The sequence below is a fragment of the Salvelinus sp. IW2-2015 genome, linkage group LG7 (assembly GCF_002910315.2).
Source record: "Salvelinus sp. IW2-2015 linkage group LG7, ASM291031v2, whole genome shotgun sequence".
Classification (NCBI taxonomy): Eukaryota; Metazoa; Chordata; class Actinopteri; order Salmoniformes; family Salmonidae; genus Salvelinus; species Salvelinus sp. IW2-2015.
The window spans coordinates 15,588,217-15,613,035 of record NC_036847.1 but is presented as its reverse complement, the minus strand read 5'-3'; the positions used below and the strand labels follow the sequence as shown (position 1 = coordinate 15,613,035).

The 24,819-nt window shown below is 42.3% G+C and overlaps 1 protein-coding gene across 5 annotated transcripts in view; it reads right to left on the bottom strand.

Moving 5' to 3' along the window:
* LOC111966474 (band 4.1-like protein 1) overlaps positions 1-24,819 on the bottom strand; it is a 109,521-nt gene that overhangs the window by 9,711 nt on the left and 74,991 nt on the right. Inside the window, exons 10-18 of one of the 5 annotated variants that reach the window (XM_023991125.2) lie at positions 24,711-24,808; positions 20,315-20,490; positions 16,111-16,316; positions 13,352-13,390; positions 7,924-8,082; positions 3,353-3,403; positions 2,744-3,106; positions 1,655-2,320; positions 500-565 (exon numbers count right to left, since the gene is read on the bottom strand). In XM_023991125.2, coding sequence (XP_023846893.1) covers positions 500-565; positions 1,655-2,320; positions 2,744-3,106; positions 3,353-3,403; positions 7,924-8,082; positions 13,352-13,390; positions 16,111-16,316; positions 20,315-20,490; positions 24,711-24,808 — 1,824 coding nt within the window. The remainder of the gene's footprint in view (positions 1-499; positions 566-1,654; positions 2,321-2,743; positions 3,107-3,352; positions 3,404-7,923; positions 8,083-13,351; positions 13,391-16,110; positions 16,317-20,314; positions 20,491-24,710; positions 24,809-24,819) is intronic. The other 4 variants (XM_023991126.2, XM_023991130.2, XM_023991127.2 and 1 more) reach the window with 4 other exon arrangements.

The following is a 24,819-nucleotide window of genomic DNA, read 5'->3' as shown; positions in this document are numbered from 1 at the left end:
AGAAACTCCCCAAATACAGGCGTGCCAAGCTTGTAGCATCATACACAGGAAGACTCAAGGCTGTAATCGCTGCCAAAGGTGCTTCAACAAAGTACCGAGTAAAGGGTCTGAAAACTTATGTAAATGTGATATTTCATTTTTATTTTATACATCTGCAAAAATGTATAAAAATCTGTTTTTGCTTTGTTATTATGGGGGATTGTGTGTAGATTGATGAGGGGGGGGGGCAATGTAATACATTTTAGAATAAGGCTGTAATGTAACAAAATGTGGAAAAAGTCAAGGGGTCTGAATACGTTCCGAATGCACTGTATATACATATTAAACAGAACAATGCATACATACTTATACATAGATACACAGTCAGGCATACACATTCAAATTCAATCACTCTAACACATCTAATTCTAACAATCTCATTCAAACACAGAGGGAGAAGTAGGTTTACAATCTGTGTGCTGGAGTTAAAATTGGACAGGTCAGGTAATAATGTACTCACAGGGGAAACACCTTCTGTTGTTGAATAAGAAGTCTCGCCTATACTGCTTACAGTCACACCATGATCCTGAAAAAGACAGAAAACCCGATATGATGCCCACTCATGGTTTGAATGTCAGACTTTCAAATATGTCAGACAGACCATTTTACGATCAGTCGAGATATAATGCATTATACTCTGTGCTTTCAAATCATTATAGGAATGTATTATAAGGATGCTGTAACTACTTATGAGCAATTATGATGTTATAGGAAGTGTTATGAGGCATTATAAATGAACTTATTAGGCATTATATATACACACTACCGTTCAAAGGTTTGGGGTCACTTAGAAATGTCCTTGTTTTTGAAAGAAAAACAATTTTTTTGTCCATTAAAATAACATCAAATTGATCAGAAATACAGTGTAGACATCGTTAACGTTGTAAATTACTATTGTAGCTGGAAACAGCTAATTTTTTATGGAATATCTACATAGGCGTACAGAGGCCCATTATCAGCAGCCATCCCTCCTGTGTTCCAATGGCACGTTATCTTAGCTAATCCAAGTTTATAATTTTAAAAGGCTAATTGATCATTAGAAAACCCTTTTGCAATTATGTTAGCACAGCTGAAAACTGTTGTTCTGGTTAAAGAAGCAATAAAACTGTCCTTCTTTAGACTAGTTGAGTATCTGGAAAATCAGCATTTGTGGGTTTGATTACAGGCTCAAAATGGCCAGAAACAAAGAACTTTCTTCTGAAAGTGTTACCATGACGGTAGGACCTCAGAGATTTGGGGTCGTACCGAATACTGAAATGTTGTTAACTTTGAAATTACTTTTTTTTTTTTTTACATAAAACCTTGATAGAGAAGACTAATGGCATATTAATTAACATGCATTTTCTACAATTTAGTCAGATACTGTAAATGGCTGATGTGTTTTTATCACATGAAAGCAACATCTTCTGTATCCTACAGAAGTTTGTTGTTTGTAATTATAATGTCCAGGTTTGATATTGCCCAGTTGGTTGACTGGTCAGTCCATAAATCTGAGGTCTGTATATTTGAGGTTCTACTGTAGCATCTATTTACTTTTTCTCTATCTTTATACCTAACGAGCAATGGTCTCTACCTGATCAACTATACCAGATCTCCATTGAAAATGCTTGTCTACCTGATCTGTAAACTCCACGATGGTTGTAGTGACCTCTGACCCATTGGGCTGTGTCTCGACCTTGACATCGGTCTTCCTCAGTGCATGGCTGGCGACAACGCAACTAGCCTCTCTGCTCAGAGCTGTCATGGGGGACACGTAAGTGGTCTCTCTCACTGTCTGGTCTCTGTCGACCTTGACCTCAGTCTTCCTCAGTGCATGGGAGGCGACGACYTCACTAGCCTCCCTGCTCAGCGCTGTCATGGGGGACACGTAAGTGGTCTCTTTCTGTGACTGGTCTCGGTCGATCTTGACCTCAGTCTTCCTTAGTGCATGGGAGGCGACGACATCACTAGCCTCCCTGCTCAGCGCTGTCATGGGGGACACGTAAGTGGTCTCTTTCTGTGACTGGTCTCTGTCGARCTTGACCTCAGTCTTCCTTAGTGCATGGGAGGCGACGACGTCACTAGCCTCCCTGCTCAGCGCTGTCATGGGGGACACGTAAGTGGTCTCTTTCTGTGACTGGTCTCTGTCGACCTTGACCTCAGTCTTCCTTAGTGCATGGGAGGCGACGACGTCACTAGCCTCTCTGCTCAGCGCCGTCATGGGGGATGAGTAAGTGGTCTCTTTCTGTGACTGGTCTCTGTCGATGGGCACTGACCTCTTTGGTTTTCTGGGCACAACAGGCTTTGGGGAAAAATACAGAATAATAACTTCCATTGCTAGAATTTTATTTGAGATTCAGCACTCATTACAAGCCACCTGTATGTAAATATTTTAGAGAAAGCGTCTTTACATTTACTGAAGGCATATGGGCCAGCGCTTTCCCATCATTTTGTCATATGAAAGATCAGTGAAATCCAGCATAAACTTCAAGAAGACATTAATGAGCTGTAATGGTACTCACATTACGTTGTCAATGTTAAACTTAGTCAATTACTGTTAATGATGTAGCGATTTGTCTACTAAGGCTTACTTCAGCTGTTTTGACCTGTAGACTCGTTACATATTCTAAGAATAAAAGATGATCCTATAACTGTAAACCTTTAGTGAACTATCACTTCAAAGACCTACCTGGACCCAAACTGTCCGTTTGCTTGTGTACTTTACCTCGTGATGTCGGACCTCTTCGGTGTGTAGTTGCTTGGTAGGAGGGCTGCTGCTAGCCCCGGTGAGAGGAGCCGAGACAAGAGGTGGCGGGCTTCCCTGCAGGTCGATGCTCAGGCTGAGGCCCACGTCAGGTGACATGGGCCTCTCGCCCAGCTCCATCATGCCCCTGGAGAACTCCTCCATGCCCGTATGGAGGTCCATGAGGACAGTGAAGTCCACCTCGGCCTCCAGGCTGGACGTAGAGCTGACCGTGATGCTGGAGCACTTGCGCTCAATGCCCAGGTGGGTTTCCTTCAGGTACAGGGTCTCGTGGTCTTGGTCGTCCTCTGACACTGAGCCCAACCGCCGCTCCCACGGCTCCCTCTGCAGGTTAGATTGGAGAAGACGGACAAGAGAATGAAAAACAAATATTGTCGGCTCAATACAAGGGACTTGATATAAAGCTTTCTCACCTGTGCAAAAAATATATACTTAAAAGGTAAAACAGAAATATCAAATAATCATTCAAACATGAGACTTTGAGGTAAAATGAACAGGCTCATATTTTAGCTTTGAAGGAGTTGAACATGCTAAAAAGTTTTTTGCACATTGAATAAAACAGTGACTCACCATGGCTTCGTCAAAAGGCTCCTCATGAATGGCAGGTGTAGGAGGAGTCTCCTGTAGAAAGAAGATTAGGTTTGAATGATTGCAAAGCCAATTTTATTTAACCTAAACAAACTGTAAAGAACAGCCATGAACTGTACACACATGAATATTGGCATCATCCTTCTGACTGTCATAGAACAAGAAAATTCCCAGAGAGAATCCAAGGGTCTGCATTGTCAATGAATGCAGTGACTTCACCTTGGGGTTTACTCTTTACTTCAGTACAACGCTGGCAATATTTCCAAACAATGGAGTGATGGTGAAACCAACTGTATGACAAGTTATGAGCAACATATGTTGACGTCACCAAACATAATAGCTGTTTCCACCATCCTTTTGTTGAAGACATTGTTCTAGCCATTGGTTTTCAAGATATTTTGCACATGCCAAGGCTGAGTAGGCTTAATAATGTCATGCTTATCCCTTTGAAATTAGACCTATGCTAACTGTAAGCTTACAGTTCATATTTGAATAGTAAGCCTACATTTGTTCTAGCTCTAACTTGAGGTAATTGTTCACACAAGTTTCACACATGCACATAGGATGTCTTTAAAGTCAACATTATCACAAAATCAAATTACTGTAAGTGCGATGGTAATGCCATGCACTGTTGAGGTTAGATAACAATACCTTCCAGGAATCAGGTATTTGTATACTTAAGTCCAGTGTACAAGTACCTCAGCCCTGAACAATGTGGCTGGCAGCGCTGCAGCCAAGAATTAGTGCATAACATCTCATAATAAATGTCGTATTGGCTATTGCTGCAGAGATGCCAACGCTGAACATTTTGGCCAAATGTCCAAATCGCACCGTTTGCAAACAAGAACATTATCAAACATTAGTGGCTTCAAAGGAAGGGGATGGTGCGAAAGCCTTTGACTCCTTGCAACAGCAACTACCTTTAGTCAGGGAGGTAAGAGGATGATGTTGGAAGGAGAGACTAGGTGTTAACGTGGTGACGAACAGACGCCAAAAGCTTATGGAAACATTGCTTAAAGGCCCACCGGTTTCTAAAATGGACAAGCAGATGTTAAGCTTTGCAGAGGGAAACGAGAGCCAGGAGCTCCCGGGCCATGAACGTGTTAAGTCTCAAAATGCCTTTGACCAATGATTAGATGTGAAGGGCCACAGGCTTTGACCTGCTTTTTCATATACAGCCGCATGAGTTCTACATGTGTATATTCAAGTGGATAAAAACAAGGTTGTGATCGACTTAAGCACATGCAATGCTTTAGTTTCCAGTGATATACAGGCAGGTTAGGCAGACGACGTTACCGCTTGTTTCTTCTTGGTTGCTTCCTGGCTAGAGTTCCTGTAATGGCCGTTGCTAGAGTCGTTGGTGACATTCTGCCTGTTGCGAACTCTTGTCTCCCTGGACCACTGTGTTTTCAGAGGAAGGGTTGAAGGGGGAGCTGCATGGGAGGCCAAAGCCTTTGAGCCAAAGAAAAAGGTGTCTGTAAAATCTGGGTAAGCCTCGGGATGTCCTTCATGGATTAGTCTTCCACTGTCAGTCCAGAAACTCGATCCAATAATGTCCCTCTGCTCCTTGTGTTCACCTGTCCCTTGTAGCTCATTCTCTGGTAGCTGATGCTTTGTGACCTCTGTGTGCTGGTTGGTGGTTGTCACCCCTTGCTTGCTGTCATTTGCATCAGGACATGCTGGAGGCAAACCTATTCTCTTCCTGGTTTCAGAGGGTTCCTCTGTTGATTGCATCATCCGAGTGTCATCTACTCTTCCGGCCACGCCTCCTTCAGCTTGGGTTTGCGTTTGAGGTTGGTTGACCCCTTTGTTCCCCCCTTTATTCAAATACTTCTTTGATCTCTGTGGCTTGAGAGGAACTATTCGGGTGACTTTGGAGTGTGATGCACTCCCCATTTTGTTGGAATAGTTTCCTCTCTCGGGCTTTGGTTCTTTTGTTTCCAGAGCTTCAGGTTCTCTCATCTCCCTCTTTCTTTCAGACTCACTTCCACCTTGGTTGCTGTTATTTACAGATTCCATAGCGACCTGGTCATTGCTATTATTTTTTCTCTCTGGGAACGATTCATACTGATACAGACTCTGCTTCAACTGTTTGCTTTTCATTTCAATCCTCTCTTTGGAATAGAGATTATCCGCTGGAGGTGAATCAAATCCATTCTCTTGAACACTGTTCCTTGAGAAAAAGGTGTCATATGAATACGTATTACTTCCAAAGGTTGCATCATCCACGGAGTGCATATCCTTATGTCCAGTTGCAGTTGAAACTGTTTCTTGTCTTTGGGATCTCGGGCCAGTGCCACCTACTTTAGTTTTTCCAGATTCCTGAGGTGAAGTTATAGGCTTTATCTCTGTTGTTTTTCCAACTTGCACATCCTCAGACACCATACCAATACATGTGTCCTTGGGATCAAAAGCTAAGTGCAGTGTATAGCGAGAGGACTGATTCTGTTCTTCTTTTGAGCTTCCGCGAGCACCATCTTGCTTTTCAGTCAATATGGAATCCACAGAGGCCTATATATTGGTAAAAACACAGATTCATTAAGCTGCATGTACTATTCTGATGCATTACTATTGAGTTTGTTACACCATATCACCCCATGGACTTAAGGTAGTATGTCATTTGAAAGGACTGGATGCGTGAAAGCTATATATGGTGGAAGACAATTTTTATACAAGTTGGAGTTTTTGCAATATTTTTCCACCTATCTATTAGAGAGCCGTGTTTCCTGTTGCTTTTTTATAAGCATTTTGCTAAGGAAGCCAACTACTTGTAGTCATGGGCAGGGGAGGGGGACAAACAGAGTATGAGGGTGCCTGTCCTTCCAATTAAGTGTTAAGTGAAACCCTCCCAGCAAACATGCCAACATTGGCATGATGTGGGCCCAATGCAGCCTAAAATATTGGCTCAATGTAGCCTGTCCACATTTGGGCAAAGCACCTTTGCTCGTCGGCTCCAGGTTGTCCCTAACACTGTACCCAAACCGGCCACGCTGTACCCAAACCGGCCACCATTGTGTGCAAATTGACTTTGTCCCCCCACATCAAACGTGATAACCACACGCATGTTAAAATATCAAACAAACTCTTTAACCAATTATATTAATTTGGGGACAGGTCAAAAAGCATTAAACATTTATGGCAATTTAGCTAGCTAACTTGCAGTTGCTAGCTAATTTGTCCTATTTAGCTAGCTTGCTGTTGCAAGCTAATTTGTCCTGGGATATAAACGTTGAGTTGTTATTTATTTAAATTTTTTTCAGTTCATCTTTCAATCCCCCACATGGGTATAACCAATGAGGAGATGGCACGTGGGTATCTGCTTCTATAAACCAATGATGAGATGGGAGAGGCAGGACTTGCACAGCGTTCAGCGTCACAAATAGATCTGACTTCTATTTTAGCTCTTGGCAACGCAGACGCTCGTTGGCACGCGCAAGCAGTGTGGGTGCAATAATTTCATAACATGTATGTTTAAATTTATTTTGCAACGCTCGCACACCCGACGCAAGCGGTGTGGTCAGCATGTGAGGCAGGTGGCCCCAAGGGCAGCCCTCACTTCGCCTGAAATAAGCCCACCCTTTGGATCGGCTGCCCTTATTGGGCCCCAATATGAGCTTATAATATTGGCCCTATGTGTATTGCTGACCTTATGCCAATTTACCAGTTTTATCTATTATTTAATGGAGATGTATTTATTCATAATGTATTTAATGCAATTTAACACATTTTCTAGCCTTTAAAGGTATTTAGCAAACTTGTTTTATTGTTTCAGAAAGACAACAAATACTATCATACATATATTTTTTTCCACGAGAAACTGTTTAATTTCACATGCACTTATTTAAATCAACTTCTTCGATGTAAACTCCCCGAAATCTTACGTGGAATTTTGGCCGGTACTGAATGTGTTTTAGCTTATAGATGTGTTGGGTTTAGAGAAAAATAGGCGTGTGTGTTATTCTGGTCGCTGACTGAGGCCGTACGACCTTCAGAGCTGAGGGAGTTACGTATAKCATTTATTTTCTCTGGCTCAGTATGTCACTGGTGAGATTTTCATCTTTCTGGCAGTATAAGCATTACTAGTTATTGTTTACGTCCCTCTCATGATAAATAATGACTTTTGGGTATGTCTATTTGAATCAAAATGTTGCCATTACATCTAACAGGTTAAAGACTGTCTGTAAAATCATTGGCAGTGCACAAGATACATTTTTTGGGGACATCACACAACAGAACACTTGAACAACAGAACAAACTGGAATTACCCTCTCAGTAACAGTTGCACAAAAATAACTGCAATCCACGGCCCCAAATATTCTAATGAGCGCGGCCTCTACATTATGAAGTAGCTGGCTTGGTGTAGGCTAGGCCGTGCTGGGCTAGCCCGTGAGGGGCTGGTGTTGGCTTGGTGTGGGCTAGTCCGTGCCAACATTGCCCACAGAATACCCACAGGGGGCCAATGGGGTCATGTTTGCTGGGCTGGTGAGAATGAGTATACAGTAAGATTCCAAATTAAAGTTTTGGAAAGTAACATCGCAAGGACCCCCCCGTACCTGTTTCCTCTCTGGGGTGCCTCCAGGTGGCGTGGCTGTGGACAGGCGTTTCTCCCTCTGTGACAGCTTGCTGTTGGGCTCCCTGAGAGCTCTCTTTAGTTCGTTGATGCTGGCCTGGTGCTTCTGCAGGACATCCTCAGGCTTGTCCAGGAACTGCTGCTAGATAGAGAGAGGGAGAGAGGTCACAGACTGGAGTTAGTATTCTTCCTACTTCCATTTCAGACATCTCAGGGATTGAACCAGACATGGACATTTGAATGAAACGGGCTGTGTTAATGGTCAATTATGTGTTTGCAATTCTTCATCTCAAATTCCACCTCCATTTCAATTCTGCTCGGAGCTCACAACATGGATGTTACAACAAACATCCAATCTGTTTCTGATATGGGCTAAATAATGAGACTAATGCTGCTATGCATGGATGAAGAGTATAGACATGGACCCCATTACACTCCTCTTGAGTAATGAGTACATCGTTATTTATCTGCCCTGGAATTACATATTTCTGGCAAGCGATATCTTGAATATTCCAGATGACCAAATCACACACTATGAAAGACTTTAAAATCAACTGATGTTATGTCATCCTCAGTGGTAATGTTATCTGATTAATATCTTTCAATCACGATGACATCATGTTAATGACATTTTTATGTTTTCCTTCAAGGCTTGCAATACTTTATTGGGTAACACTTTACTTGACACCCATGGTCATAACTATGTCATAATATGTCATAACAGCTGACATAACTTGTCATAACCTGTGATAATATGGTCATAATATGGTCATAACACTGTCATGACACATTTATATTTGTTGTGACATATACTGCGTTATTTTATGGCTGGTTCTGACACCTACATAAGAGTGTAACACCCCACAAAACCTACCACGGTGGCTATTTTACATTATGGCTGGTTATGACGTCTACATACTGTAAGAGTGTCAAAACCTACCACACAAGGCAAAACATTCCATTACACCATAGCTTAAGTGTCAACAGAATGTTAATGTAGTATATATATGTTTTAAATTTACCGTATTAAATTATCATTGTAATTGCGCACACATTGATGTCAAACACACTCCAATTCGCTATAGTGGAGCGGTTCAAGAGTTTCAAGTTCCTTGGTGTCCACATCACCAAAAAACTATCATGGGGTAAACACACCAAGACAGTCGTGAAGAGGGCACGACAACACCTTTTCCCCCTCAGGAGACTGAAAAGATTTGGCATGGGTCCCCAGATCCTCAAAAAGTTCTAGAGCAGCACCATCGAGAGCATCCTGACCGGTTACATCACCGCCCGGTATGGCAACTGCTTGGCATCCGACCGTAAGGCTCTACAGAGGGTAAAAATGTCTTTGTCAAAGACTCCATTCACCTAAGTCATAGACTGTTCTCTCTGCTACCGCACGGCAAGCGGTACCGGAGCGCTAAGTCTAGGTCCAAAAGGCTAGGGGGCGCAATTTTAACATTTGGCAAAATATGCGTACCCATTTTAAACTGCCTATTTCTCAGCCCCCAAAACTAGAATATGCATATAATAGTCAGATTAGGATGGAAAACACTCTGAAGTTTCCAAAAATGTAAGAATTTTGTCTGTGAGTTAAACAGAACTGATATTGCAGGTGAAAACCTGAGAAAATTTCAAGCAGGAAGTGGCACTCATTTTGAGAGGTCTGTGTTCCAATGCCTTCCTATCGCATATGTGAAGTCTCATCAATAAGACCTCTTTTTCTATGTCTTCCCTAAGGTGTCAACAGCCTTTAGACATAGTTTCAGGCCTTTATTTTGAAGGATGAGCCTGCAAGAGCACATTGGGTAAGTGAACAGGTGGGGGCTCTCCGGGTGATTTTTGCGCAAATCTGAAAGGTAGCCATTGTCTCTCTCGCTCCTAGTGAAAAGCCAACTTTCCCGGTTGATTTATTATCGAATAGATATGTGAAAAACACCCTGAAGTTGGATCAAAAACAACGTTTGACATGTTTATGTGGACATTATGGATATAATTTGGAATTTTTTCCGCCGTTGTCGCGAACGCTTTTTCCAGTGGATTACTTGTGATGACGCATCAAACAAACTGAGGTATTTGGATATAAAACATATCTTTATGGAACAAAAGGAACATTTGCTGTCTAACTGGGAGTCTCGTGAGTGAAACCAACCGAAGATCAACAAAGGTAAACGATTAATTTGATTGCTTTGCTGGTTTTTGTTACCGAGTTACCTGGCGCTAGCTGTTCTTATTGTTTTGTCGAGCGATCGATACATTTACACAAATGCAAGTATTGCTTTCGCTGGAAAGCATAATTTCAAAATCTGAGACAGATGGATTAACAAAAGGCTAAGCTGTGTTTTGCAATATTGCACTTGTGATTTCATGAAATTATATTTTATGATTACCCTCTGGCGCTAGGCTACGCTATGCTAGTCAGGGACAATTTAAATTGACCCCCCCCCCCTCCCTTTTGTACGCTGCTGCTACTCGCTGTTTATTATCACTTCACCCTAACTTACATGTACAAATTACCTCAACTAACCTGTACCCCCGCACACTGACTCGGTATCGGTGCCCCCTGTATATAGCCTCGTTATTGTTACTCTTATTGTTACTTTTTATTATAACTTTTTATTTTTGTCTACTTGGTAAATATTTTCTTAACTCCTCTTGAACTGCACTGTTGGTTAAGGGCTTGTAAGTAAGCATTTCAGTGTAAAGTCTACACTTGTATCCGGCGCATGTGACAAATAAAGTTTGATTTGAACACCTACGCTCTGTTGCTGATGACTGGGATGAATAGAGGAGCAGATTTCAGGAGCAGGACAAGACACCCTCTTTTTGACTGATGACTGATATAAGGGCATGTACGTATCATGAAGTGTATTTTCTACAACTTATTTAAAATATGATGTAGGTGTCATAACCAGCCATAGCATTACACAATATACAGTACCAGTCAAAAGTTTGGACACACCTACTCATTCAAGGGTTTTTCTTTATTTTTTACTATTTTCTACATTGTAGAATAACAGTGAAGACATACAAACTATGAAAGAACACATATGGAATCATGTATTAACCAAAGAAGTGTTGAACAAATCAAAATATATTTATATTTGAGATTCTGCAATGGAGCCACCCTTTGCCTTGATGACAGCTTTGCACACTCTTGGCATTCTCTCAACCAGCTTCATGAGGTAGTCACCTGGAATGCATTTCAATTAACAGGTGTGCCTTGTTAAAAGTTAATTTGTGGAATTTCTTTCCTTCTTAATGCGTTTGAGCCAATCAGTTGTGTTGTGACAAGGTAGGGGTGTTATACAGAAGATAGCCCTATTTAATAAAAGACCAAGTCCATTTTATGACAAGAACAGCTCAAATAAGCAAAGAGAAACAACAGACCAGCATGGAGGAGGAGGTGTGATGGTGTGGGGATGCTTTGCTGGTGACACGGTCAGTGATTTATTTAGAATTCAAGGCACACCTAACCAGCATGGCTACCACAGCATTCTGCAGCGGTATGCCATCATATCTGGTTTGCGCTTAGTGGGACTATCATTTGTTTTTCAACAGGACAATGACCTAAAACACACCTCCAGGCTGTGTAAAGGCTATTTGACCAAGAAGGAGCGTGATGGAGTCATATCAGATGACCAGGCATCCACAATCACCCGACCTCAACCCAATTGAAATGGTTTTGGATGAGTTGGACTGCAGAGTGAAGGAAAAGCAGCCAACAAGTGCTCAGCATATGTGGGAACTCCTTTAAGACTATTGGAAAATCATTCCTCATGAAGCTGGTTGAGAGAATGCCAAGAGTGTGCTGTCTTCAAGGCAAAGGGTGGCTACTTTGAATATGTTTTAATTTGTTAAACACTTTTTTGGCTACTACATGATTCCATATGTGTAATTTCATAGTTTTGATGTCTTCACTATTATTCTATGTAGAAAATAGTAAAAATAAAGAAAAACCCTTGAATGAGTAGGTGTGTCCAAACTTTTGACTGGAACTGAATGTCACAACAGATGTAAACATATGGGTCATGACAGTGTAATGAGCATATTATGACAGGTTATGACAAGTTATGTCAGCTGTTATGACATATTGTGATATGGTTATGACCGTGTCATAACGTGTTATGACACTGGGTGTCAAGTCACTTTATTGCAATACTGTATTTTTATAATGTAGCTTAATAGAGACTGTGGCTATAAAGGCGATAGAACAAAAATGCAGAATACTCTGTCCGCTACTGGCTTTGTCTATGTTAACAATGTCCAAACCTACAACTGAACTTTTACAATAAAGTTGTCCTTGGTTGTAAAAATAAATAAACGCAAACAAACTGAGGGGTGGACTGAAGCTGTACTGAACAACATATATTGCTGCCCTTACTGATCGACACAGTCACGATGAGATACACAGCACAGCACATGACAGCACACCTGGTGAGGGGTCACAGAGAGAGAGCACAGGCACAGAGCAAGGGGAAGCAGTACCTCCTGTTGGGGGCATGGGGTGGCCAGATCCTGGTCCGACTGGGGGAGTGGAGGGGAGGGGGTGGGTGGAGCAGAGGCACAGAGGAAGAGGTGGTGTGGGGGTGGGGCACGTGCAGAGACAAAGAGGCAGAGTACCGCAGGTGAGTCAAGAAGGCAGGCACATATACACACACACACACACACACACAGACACAGAGGTTGTGTTGGTAGCATCCACGCATCTCACTGAGACAGTGAGTTCGTTCGACGATGGAAACATCTAGCATTTGGAGACAGATGTACAGAGAGATGTAGACTGGTGAATTACATAAATGCTGTAACTGAGATATTTGTAGGAAGGACTCAGAGTCTCGTGCTATATCTCACTCCAAACATTCCAATGGCAAAGTATGAAAGATCAGCATTCAAGGACCTAGATGTTGTCATTGATAGTTCAAAGTGAAGGTTTTAAATGGTGTTTCCTTTTGTATTATGGAGATGAATGTAAATCAAACACAGTAGTTGTGTTCAAGCTCAGCTAATCCTTCTAATGACAATGTACACATGAAAATGGTAATGGATCCATTATTGAACACAGCTGGCCACTCAGATGCACTGAAATGAATTCCCTATGTAGACATTTTACAAACACTGACCAAACACAGTCTAAATACCTTGATAGTACCCAGACTTCATAATGCCATTAGCCTACCCTAGACTACTACGACGGTGATCCAATTTGAAGTCAAGTGATGTGATTTAGGCTGTGCACAAAGCCAAGGGATCTAAGAAAGCCATGACTGTACTGTCCATGTGGAATCACACTTGGAGTAATAACCTAGCTACAAGTCGGAACAGGCTGAATAAAGATATAAACAACACAAAAACCCAGAACAGACAGACAAACAGACATAGACAGACACTAGTCATCACAAACGAAGTACCTCAGGCTTTGAGTCTACTGGCGAGCCTGCCTCCTCACCCTGCAAGGGAGAAGGTGGGAAGAGAGAAGCGGTTGTTCAGTGGGGCGCAGGAAGCCACAGCAGGAAGAGGAGAAAAGGAATTTAAGGAGAGTGAAGGGTGCAACAAGGTGAGGGGAAAGACAGCATGTTAGATTTGAAGAGGAGATTAAGGAAACAGAGCACAGAGAAGGGCATGAGTTCCACGCAGAGGAGCAGAAGGGAGGGAAGAGAAGAGGAGCCGAGGAGAGAGGGAATATGGATTAGACTAAAGTGAATGCAGGAGAGAGGGATGAGTGTAAGTCAGTGGCTCACATGATGGATTTTCTCACTGTGCTGCAGGTTAGGTATTCTGATATTTCAAAAAGCACTTATTTAGACATTGATGGAACGGGAACTACAAGGGGAGGGATATGAGTAAAATGAATCGTTCTTCTCTGTATCTTATGCATATAATTTAGAAAAACCAGTTAGGTACGTACATTTGATAAATAACCACAATTCCAACAAACCTGAATTTAACTTACTAACCAATGGTCTTGTTTTACCAGGTTCTTTTGTTTTCAATAATATTAATAGAGTTACAATAATAAAACGGAGTGGCTGTGTGGCCAAAAACATTGGACGCCTCTTCCAGACAGCTTAACAACCGAAGCTTCTGAGCATGTGTGCGATTCTCTACTTTTATGTATCTGCTGCTCCCTCCACTGCTGCTTCCCCCTCCTGTGTGTGTGTGTGTGTGTGTGTGTGTGTGTGTGTGTGTGTGTGTGTGTGTGTGTGTGTGTGTGTGTGTGTGTGTGTGTGTGTGTGTGTGTGTGTGTGTGTGTGTGTGTGTGTGTGTGTGTGAAATTGGGAGTTAGTGTTCAGGATTCATTTAGTTTTATCATTTTTGGATACATGTTAATGCCATATATTTTCTGTGGAAAAATCAATACAACCAAGCAATCAACTTGTGAAATTGGCTAATAATTCACTAAAGCATAAACAAAACTGCCTCACATTGTATCCTGGTGTTGCCTTGCATGCTCTCCCCACTGAATAGAATGTATCCCGGTAACATCCATGTAGTTACCAACACTATAATATTCCTCATGAAGGCTGCTATTCTACCTGTAAGAAAACATTTGGGCACAACACTACCACCAATTCAGCCATAATAAAAAGGGGGATCTAACAATACATCCACGTTAGGTAGAAAGCTAGACTTTCACTCACTGTCATGTGAATTTGGACAGTGAACGACATTGGCTCTATACCAGGGGTGGGCAAACTACGTCCCGTGTTGTTGACAAACAAATCGGTTAAAACAAAATGTGTGAGGCCCTCCGTTGAATTTCAAAATCCCGATGTGGCCCTTGAGCCAAAACGTTTGCCTACCCCTGCTTTATATTCAAGTATTTTCGATTTGAGATCGAATATTTCATAAGAGGCGACAGTACACAATGTCATCTTTTATTTGAGGGTATTTTCATGATCTGTTTTACCATTTTGAAATTAAAGCAGCTAATGGCCGTGTCTGAAATCTGTCTTGCCTACTACTTACTTAAACTACATACTATGTACTAATAGTACTGCATACTACTTAGAACATACTGTTTAGTAAAAACGTATGCAGTAAGCAATAAATATCAACCTATTGCTCATCCATACTGAGAAGACGTCATCTAATGCGCATTCACGCTTGTTCCCCGCAATTTGTTCATTTTTGTAGAGCGAGTTCCCTATTCTGATTATCAACACACGTGGGTATGAAAATACAATTCTCTTCCTTTGTGCAGCGATTTCTACTAGATGAAACGGTGAATTTTCACATTCTATAAAACATATAAACTATAAAACTATTTTCGCATACCCAAAAAGCCTAGCATTTGGGACTCAAGGGTATTCGGACACGGCCTATGTATCTAGTCCCCCCATTTGAAGAAGTCTTAAGTATTTTGACAAATTCACGTATAGTGTATTAAATAAGTCAAACGTGTAGTATTTGGTTGCATATTCCTAGCATGCAATGACTACAACTACATTTGCAGTTTTTTTGGTTGTGCTTTGGGTTATGTTTTTCCCAATAGAAACTGAATGGTGAATGATGACTGAAGTCATTTTATTTCTTAGTGAGCAGATAAGATTTTTCTGAAACACTTCTAAATGAATCCTGATAATGCTATGATTAAGAAAAATAATGAATGAATCATGATGAGTGAGAAGGTTACAGAGGCTACAACAAAACATGCTAATCTCTCACCATTACCAATAACAGAGAAGGTTAGCATTTTGGAGGGGATATGATCTTTGTGCCTCTGTAACTTTCTCACTCATCATTATTCACGATTCATCCATTATCATGCTAGCGTCCACATTAATGAAGAAGTGTTCAGAAACATCTTCTATTCTTACTTACAATACAAGTGACTCCAAAGTTACACAATATATTATTCACTATTCAGTTCCTATTGGGCAAAATATAATCTGAAACACAACCAAAACAAACTGCAAATACGTCCAACGAGTTTGTAGAGTCACGAGCTTGATGTAGTTATTGAGTGCAAGGAATATGGGACCAAATAGTACGAAACGTTTGACTACTTTAATACACCGTGAATTTGTCTAAATAATTACTTACAAAATGGCAGAAAATGATCCTTTATCCTTTCACCAGTGATCCTCATGATGGAGAGGACTCAAGGAAAAAGGGAGCCATCATCTACTATGATTATAGGGTCCGCCACCCTTGCCTCGCCTTGTACCTTCAGCTCCATGGTCTTGGCAGACGTGGCAACACCATCAGTCTCCTCGTCCTGATCCTGGTACTCCTGGTCTTGTTCCTGGTAATCCTGATCCTGGTCTAGGTCCAGACTGCCCTCTTGTTCCAGGTCTTCTCTGGACAGGAACTGGGTGTGATCACTGGAGCTGCGCTGGGACAGCTGGTCCATGCTGTCTCCCAGGGCTGAGGCTGGGCAGGGGGATGTGGGTAGGGCACACAAAGGATGGCGGAGAAAAGAGAGAAAAGCTAGTCAGCCTGGCTCACAGAAAGCAAGAGAAAGGTCAACATTGTCTGTACAGTAAATTATGATTGATCGAGATTACAATTTGTTTACATTGACATCCATTTGACATGTAAGTATTTATCTCCTTACAGTTGAGGCAGGGTAAACTGATTCAGGAGTCAGAACATAGATTATGGCCAGGAGTCATTCAAAGGTGCGTTCATAGCCATGGGAAGATGTTTGGCTGGGGATGCATGCACTACATTGGTCCGCTAATACAGGACCAGTAAAGGCCCAGTGCACAACGTTTGTGAATATTTATTTTTTATTTCCTGATTTGTCAGGGGGTGCTGCAGCAACCTCAGAACCCCTACTTAAAAAAAAAATACAAATATTTAACACAGTAGGCCATTTGAGAACAAGTTCTCATTTACAACTGCGACCTGGCCAAGATAAAGTAAAGCAGTGCGACAAAAACAACAACACAGAGTTACACATGGGATAAACAAACGTACAGTCAATAACACAATAGAAAAATCTATGTACAGTGTGTGCAAATGTAGTAAGATTAGGGAGGTAAGGCAATAAATAGGCCATAGAGGTGAAATAATTACAATTTAGCATTAACACTGGAGTGAAAATTGTGCAGATGATGATGTGCAAGTAGGGATACTGGGGTGCAAAATAGCAACAAAAATAAATAAATAACAATATGGGGATGAGGTAGTTGGGTGTACTATTTATAGATGGGCTATGTACAGGTGCAATGATCGCTAAGCTGCTCTGACAGCTGATGCTTAAAGTTAGTGAGGGAGATATAAATCTCCAGCTTCAGTGATTTTTGCAATTCGTTCCAGTCATTGGCAGCAAAGAACTGGAAGGAAAGGCGGCCAAATGAGGAGTTGGCTTTGGGGATGACCAGTGAAATATACCTGCTGGAGCGCGTGCTACAGGTGGGTGCTGCTATGGTGACCAGTGAGCTGAGATAAGGCAGGGCTTTAACTAGCAAAGACTTATAAATGACCTGGAGCCAGTGGGTTTGGCGACAAATATGAAGCGAGGGCCAGCCAACGAGAGCATACAGGTCGCAGTGGTGGGTAGTATATGGGGCTTTGGTGACAAAACGGATGGCACTGTGATAGACTACATCCAATTTGCTGAGTAGAGTGTTGGAGGCTATTTTGTAAATTACATCAAGGATCGGTAGGATAGTCAAGGATCGGTAGGATAGTCAGTTTTACGAGGGTATGTTTAGCAGCATAAGTGAAGCAGGCTTTGTTGCGAAATAGGAAGCCGATTCTAGATTACATTTTGGATTGGAGATGCTTAATGTGAGTTTGGAAGTCTAACAGTCTAACCAGACACCTAGGTATTTGTAGTTGTCCACATATTCTAAGTCAGAACCGTCCAGAGTAGTGATGCTAGTCGGGTGGGCAGGTGCGGGCAGCGATCGGTTGAAGAGCATGCATTTAGTTTTACTTGCATTTAAGAGCAGATGGAGGCCACGGAAGGAGTGTTGTATGGCATTGAAGCTCGTCTGGAGCTCGTCTGGAGATTTGTTAACACAGTGTCCAAAGAAGGGCCAGAAGTATACAGAATGGTGTCGTCTGCGTAGAGGTTGATCAGAGAATCACCAGCAGCAAGAGAGACATCATTGATATATACGGAGATAAGAGTCAGCCCGAGAATTGAACCCAGTGGCACCCCCATAGAGACTGCCAGAGGTCCGGACAACAGGCCCTCCGATTTGACACACTGAACTCTATCTGAGAAGTATACAGCCGTGGCCAAAAGTTTTGAGAATGACACAAATATTAATTTTCACAAAGTCTGCTGCCTCAGTTTGTATGATGGTAATTTGCATATACTCCAGAATGTTATGAAGAGTGATCAGATGAATTGCAATTCACTTCTTTGCCATGCAAATGAACTGAATCCCCCAAAAACATTTCCACTGTATTTCAGCCCTGCCACAAAAGGACCAGCTGACATCATGTCAGTGATTATCTCGTTAACACAGGTGTGAGTGTTGACGAGGACAAGGCTGGAGATCACTCTGTCATGCTGATTGAGTTCGAATAACAGACTGGAAGCTTCAAAAGGAAGGTGGTGCTTGGAATCATTGTTCTTCCTCTGTCAACCATGGTTACCTGCAAGGAAAATCATTGCTTGGCACAAAAAGGGCTTCACAGGCAAGTATATTGATGCCAGTAAGATTGCACCTAAATCAACCATTTATCGGATCATCAAGAACTTCAAGGAGAGCGGTACACCACCAGTACAGAACCTGTCTCTTATACACATCTAGATGTGTATAAGAGACAGGTACAGAGCTTGCTCAGGAATGGCAGCAGGCAGGTGTGAGTGCATCTGCACGCACAGTGAGGCAAAGACTTTTGGAGGACGGCCTGGTGTCAAGAAGGGCAGCAAAAGTAATTTTCTCTGATGAATCCCCTTTCCAATTGTTTGGGGCATCCGACAAAAAAGCTTGTCCCGGAGAAAACAAGGTGAGCGCTACCATCAGTCCTGTGTCATGCCAACAGTAAAGCATCCTGAGACCATTCATATTTGGGGTTGCTTCTCAGCCAAGGGAGTGGGCTCACTCACAATTTTGCCTAAGAACACAGCCATGAATAAATAATGGTACCAACACATCCTCCGAGAGCAACTTCTCCCAACCATCCAGGAACAGTTTGGTGATGAACAATGCCTTTTCCAGCATGATGGAGCACCTTGCCATAAGGCAAAAGTGATAACTAAGTGGCTCGGGGAGCAAAACATCGATATTTTGGGTCCATGGCCAGGAAACTCCCCAGACCTTAATCCCATTGAGAACTTGTGGTCAATTCTCAAGAGGCGGGTGGACAAACAAAAACCCACAAATTCTGACAAACTCCAAGCATTGATTATGCAAGAATGGGCTGCCATCAGTCAGGATTAATTGACAGCATGCCAGGGCGGATTGCAGAGTTCTTGAAAAAGAAGGGTCAACACTGCAAATGTTGACTCTTTGCATCAACTTCATGTAATGGTCAATAAAAGCCTTTGAGACATATGAAATGCTTGTAATTATACTTCAGTATTCCATAGTAACATCTGACAAAAATATCTAAAGACACTGAAGCAGCTAACTTTGTGGAAATTCATATTTGTGTCATTCTCAAAACTTTTGGCCACGACTGTATACTATGTATAGCCCACAGCTATGGGTGTGTTGCAGCTCTGCACACTGAGCTGCAGACAATGAACCTTTTAAAGGTCATTTCACAGACGTTTGCGCAGAATGCATTTAGGGTAAACCCTTCAGATGTCGGCTCAATTGTAAATTACCTATAGAAGTAAAGTGCAATGTTCTTTTCAATAACGAGCCTAGGATTGATTCCCGGCCTATGTATAACAATGCCCTATGGACATTCAATAATACAACAGCTGTTCTCAAATAGTACAATGCCTGTTTAAAGTTCAAAATAATTCACAGTACAATCAGATGCTATCTATTCTATCTGCCTTCCACTGCAATGTACACTCTTAGAAAAAAAGGTGCTTTTTCGGCTGTCCCCATAGGAGAATTCTTTAAAGAACCCTTTTTGGTTCCTGGTAGAACTCTTTGGGTTCCATGTAGAGGGTTCTACATGGAACCCAAAAGGGTTCTACCTGGAACCAAAAAGGGTTATACCTGGAACCAAAAAGGGTTATACCTGGAACCAAAAAGGGTTATACCTGGAACCAAAAAGGGTTATCCTATGGGGACAGCCGAAGAAGCCTTTTGGAAACCTTTTTTCTAAGAGTGTACAGTGTACTGATGCAATGTACTGATGCAAATTTGAAATAACAATGAATAGACAAGAGCCTACTTGACAAAGAGGCATAAGGAAAAAAAAATACAGTGTGGGCCCATATTCTAAGTGGTGAGTATGTAGTACAAATTCATGATGTTATAGTACAGTAATAGTCCGGTCCTTACCTCCGTCCACACTGCGGGGCAGCAGGTACCTCTTGCTAACCGAACGGTCAAACTGCGGAGCTGGCCGGTCGATCAGCACACTGGCCTGACGCGACTGGGCCTGGGTCCGCCCACTGTAGCGGAATTTGGAGCCAATCACCAGGAAGCCCTTGGGAGGGGGCTCTGGAGACACCAACCTATAGAGAGACTCAGTTTTAGTATGAAGGGTTAAAGAGATGGACACTATAATGTTTATCTTTTTTATTACACATTAACACAAGATCGTCATTTTGAATTTACATGTTTAATTACTCTGCCATTTTTAAAGTCATATCCCTTCCGTCCTTGACTTTTCCAAAATAAGTCTATATAACAATCTTAATATCACAAACAGAATTTGTTGTTAAAAGCAGTTTTATTTCTGTACGTGTCTGTCTTTAGTTGTATATATATATATATATATATATATATATATACTGTATGTGTATAGACTGAAGAAAAATATAAATGCAACATGCAACAATTTCTAAAATGTTACTGAGTTACAGTTCATAGAAGGAAATCAGTTAATTTAAATGAATTCATTAGGTCCTAATCTATGGATTTCACATGACTGGGAATACAGATACAATATGCATCTGTTGGTCAGATACCTTTAAAAAAAAGTAGGGGCGTGGATCAGAACACCAGTCAGTATTTGGTGTGACCACCATTTGCATCATGCAGCGCGACACATTTCCTTGGGGTGGCAGGTAGCCTAGGGGTTAGAGCTAGTTGGGCTAGTAACCAAAAGGTTGGTGGATCAAATCCCCGAGCTGACAACGTAAAAATTGTTCTGCCCCTGACAAGGCAGTTAACCCACTGTTCCTAGGCTGTCATTGTAAATAAGAATTTGTTCTTAACTGACTTGCCTGGTTAAATATAAAATAATAGAGTTGATCAGGCTGTTGATTGTGGCCTCTGGAATGTTGTCCCACTCCTCATCAATGTTTGTGTGAAGTTGCTGGATATTGGCGGGAACTGGAACACACTGTCGTACACATTGATCCAAACATGCTCAATGGGTGACATGTTTGGTGAGAATGTAGACCAAGGGCCTTAGAATCTCGTCATGGTATCCCTGTGCATTCGAATTGCCATCGATAAAATGCAAATGTGTTCGAAGTCTGTATCTTATGCCTGCCCATACCATAATCCCACCGCCACCATGGGGCACTCTGTTCACAACATTGACATCAGCAAACCGCTACCATCTGCCCAGTACAGTTGAAACCGGGAGTCATCAGTGAAGAGCACACTTCTCCAGCATGCCAGTGGCCATCGAAGGTCAGCATTTGCCCACTGAAGTTGGTTACGACGCCGAACTGCAGTCAGGTCAAGACCCTGGTGAGGACGACGAGCACACAGATGAGCTTCCCTGAGACGGTTTCTGACAGTCTGTGCAAACCCCCAGTTTCATCAGCTGTCCGGGTGGCTGGTCTCAGACGATTCTGCTGGCGTGGGGAAACGTGGTCTGCGGTTGTGAGGCTGGTTGGATATACTGCCAAATTCTCTAAAACGATGTTGGTGGCGGCTTATGGTAGAGAAATGAATATTAAATTCTCTGGCAACAGCTCTGGTGGACATACCTGCAGTCAGCATGCCGATTGCACGCTTCGTCAAAACTTGAGACATCTGTGGCATTGTGTTGTGTGACAAACTACATATTTTAGAGGGGCCTTTCATTGTCCCAAGCAGAAGGTGCACCTGTGTAATGACCATGCTGTTTAATCAGCATCTTGATATGCCACATCTGTCAGGTGGATGGATTATCTTGCAAAAAATAGAAATCTTCACTAACAGGGATGTAAACTAATTTGTGCACAAAATTMTAGAGAAATATAATTTTTGGGCACATGGAACATTTCTGAGATATTTTATTTCAGCTCATGAAACATATACATTGCCTTCAGAAAGTATTCACACCCTTTGACTTTTTCCACAGTTGTGTTACAGCCTGAACTTAGAATGGATTAAATTGAGATTGTTTGTCACTGGGCTACATACAATACCCCATAATGTCAAAGTGGAATTATGTTTTGCGAAATGTTTACAGATTTATAAAAAATTAAAAGCTGAAATGTTTTGAGTCAATAAGTATTCAACCTCTTTGTTATGGCAAGCCTAAATAAGTTCAGGAGTAAAAATGTGCTTAAAAAGTCACATAATAAGTTGCTTGGACTCAATAATAGTGTTTAACATGATGACTACCTCATCTCTGTAGCCCTCCGTACAGGATGCTCTCGATTGTGCATCTGTAAAAGTCTGTCAGGGTTTTGGGTGACAAGCCAAATTTCTTCAGCCTCCTGAGGTTGAAGAGGCGCTGTTGCGTCTTCTTCACCACACTGTCTGTGTGGGTGGACCATTTCAGTTTGTCTGTGATGTGTACGCAAAGGAACTTAAAACTTTCCACCTTCTCCACTGCTGTCCCTTCAATGTGGATAAAGGGGTGCTCCCTCTGCTGTTTCCTGAAGTCCACGATCATCTCCTTTGTTTTGTTGACGTTGAGTGAGAGATTGTTTTCCTGACACCACACGCCTAGTGCCCTCACCTCCTCCCTGTAGGCTGTCTCGTCGTTGTTGGTAATCAAACCCACTACTGTTGCGTCGTCTGCAAACTTGATGATTGAGTTGGAGGCGTGCATAGCCCCGCAGTCGTGGGTGTAGAGGGAGTACAGGAGGGAGCTGAGCATGCACCCTTTTGGGGCCCCAGTGTTGAGGGTCAGCGAAATGGAGATGTTGTTTCCTACCTTCACCACCTGGGGGCGGCCCGTCAGAAAGTCCAGGAGCCAATTGCACAGGGCGGGGTTGAGACCCAGGGCCTCCAGCTTGGTGATGAGCTGGGAGGGTACTATGGTGTTGAATGCTGAGCTGTAGTCAATGAACAGCATTCTTACATAGGTATTCCTCTTGTCCAGATGGGATAGAGCAGTGTGCTGAAGTGGGTCTAGGGTGGCCGGTAAGATGGAGGTGATATCCTCGTCTAGTCTGTCAAAGCACTTCATGATGACAGAAGTGAGTGCTACAGGGCGGTAGTCATTTAGTTCAGTTATCTTTGCCTTCTTGGGTACAGGAACAATGGTGGCCATCTTGAAGCATGTGGGGACAGCCTGGGATAGGGAGAGATTGAATATGTCCGTAAACACACCAGCCAGCTGCTCTGCGCATGCTCTGAGGACGCGGCTAGGGATGCCGTCTGGGCCAGCAGCCTTGCGAGGGTAAACCCGTTTAATGTTTTACACACGTCGGCCACGGAGAAGGAGAGGGGGGGTGGCGCAAATGCCGTCATCCATCCACGGTTTCTGGTTAGGGTAGCTTTTAATAGTCGCAGTGGGTACAACATCTCCAATGCACTTTCTTATAAACTCACTCACTGAGTCAGTGTATAGATCAATGTTGTTCTCTGAGGCTGACCGGAACATATACCAGTCCGCGTAATCAAAACAATCTTGAAGAGTGTAAATGTAGGACTCTAGAGAGTTAATGGATTTTAACACTTGAATTGTGGTGTTTTAGTGGTTTTTCGTTTGTACATATAGCCTACATTTACATATCTAATAAAAATGAGGTTGTGTTCTATGAAATACATTTTATTTCGTATTTTAATGTTACCTAAGACCTTCATAAAAATAAATGATTATTTTTGCAATAGCATATATGAAATGTATTTACTGTTAGAATGTTGACATCAAGCTAACGCGTCATTGGCTTAGATGCGGGAGTATCGAGGCCCGGCATTTCTAGTGTGAACGAGAGTGTCATTCTATCTGGAGCATAAATTTGACAGAGGTAAAAGTGGCTGGTAATTCAGAAATTACACTTAACGTTGCAGTCTTTTTCTTTGCCGTTTCTTAAAGTTCAACCAAACTGTGCAAGGAAGGCCCAAAAAATTGTCAAAGACTCCTGTCACCCAAGTCATAGACTGTTCTCTCTGCTACCGCACGGCAAGCGGTACCGGAGCGCCAAGTCTAGGTCCAAAGGGCTCCTTTACAGCTTCTACCCCCAAGCCATAAGACTGCTGAACAATTAATAAATAACCTTGATTAACCTGTACACCCGCACATAGACCCTGTATATAGCCTCGTTATTGCTATTTATTGTGTACTTTTTATTACATTTTTTACTTAAGTTTATTTAATAAATATTTTCTTAACTCCATTTCTTTAACTGTATTGTTGGTTAAGGGTTTGTAAGTAAGCATTTCACAGTAAGGTCTACTACACCTGCTGTATTTGGCGCATGTGACAAATACAATTTGATTGATTTGACTGTTGCTGTGCAATGTAGCATGAGCTGTGTGATGCTTAGTGTCTTAAGCTGAGTGTGTTTGTGTGGGTGCGGGTACGTGCATTTGTCACCAGTGAGGGGCAGTTGCCTACCTGAAGAAGGTGTGGTGTTCAATGCAGACCTTCCACAGGCGTTTGGAAGCCCGGTGGTTGGGCAGCTTGAAGCCGATGGTGCTCTCAAACTGTTCATACTGAGGATGGA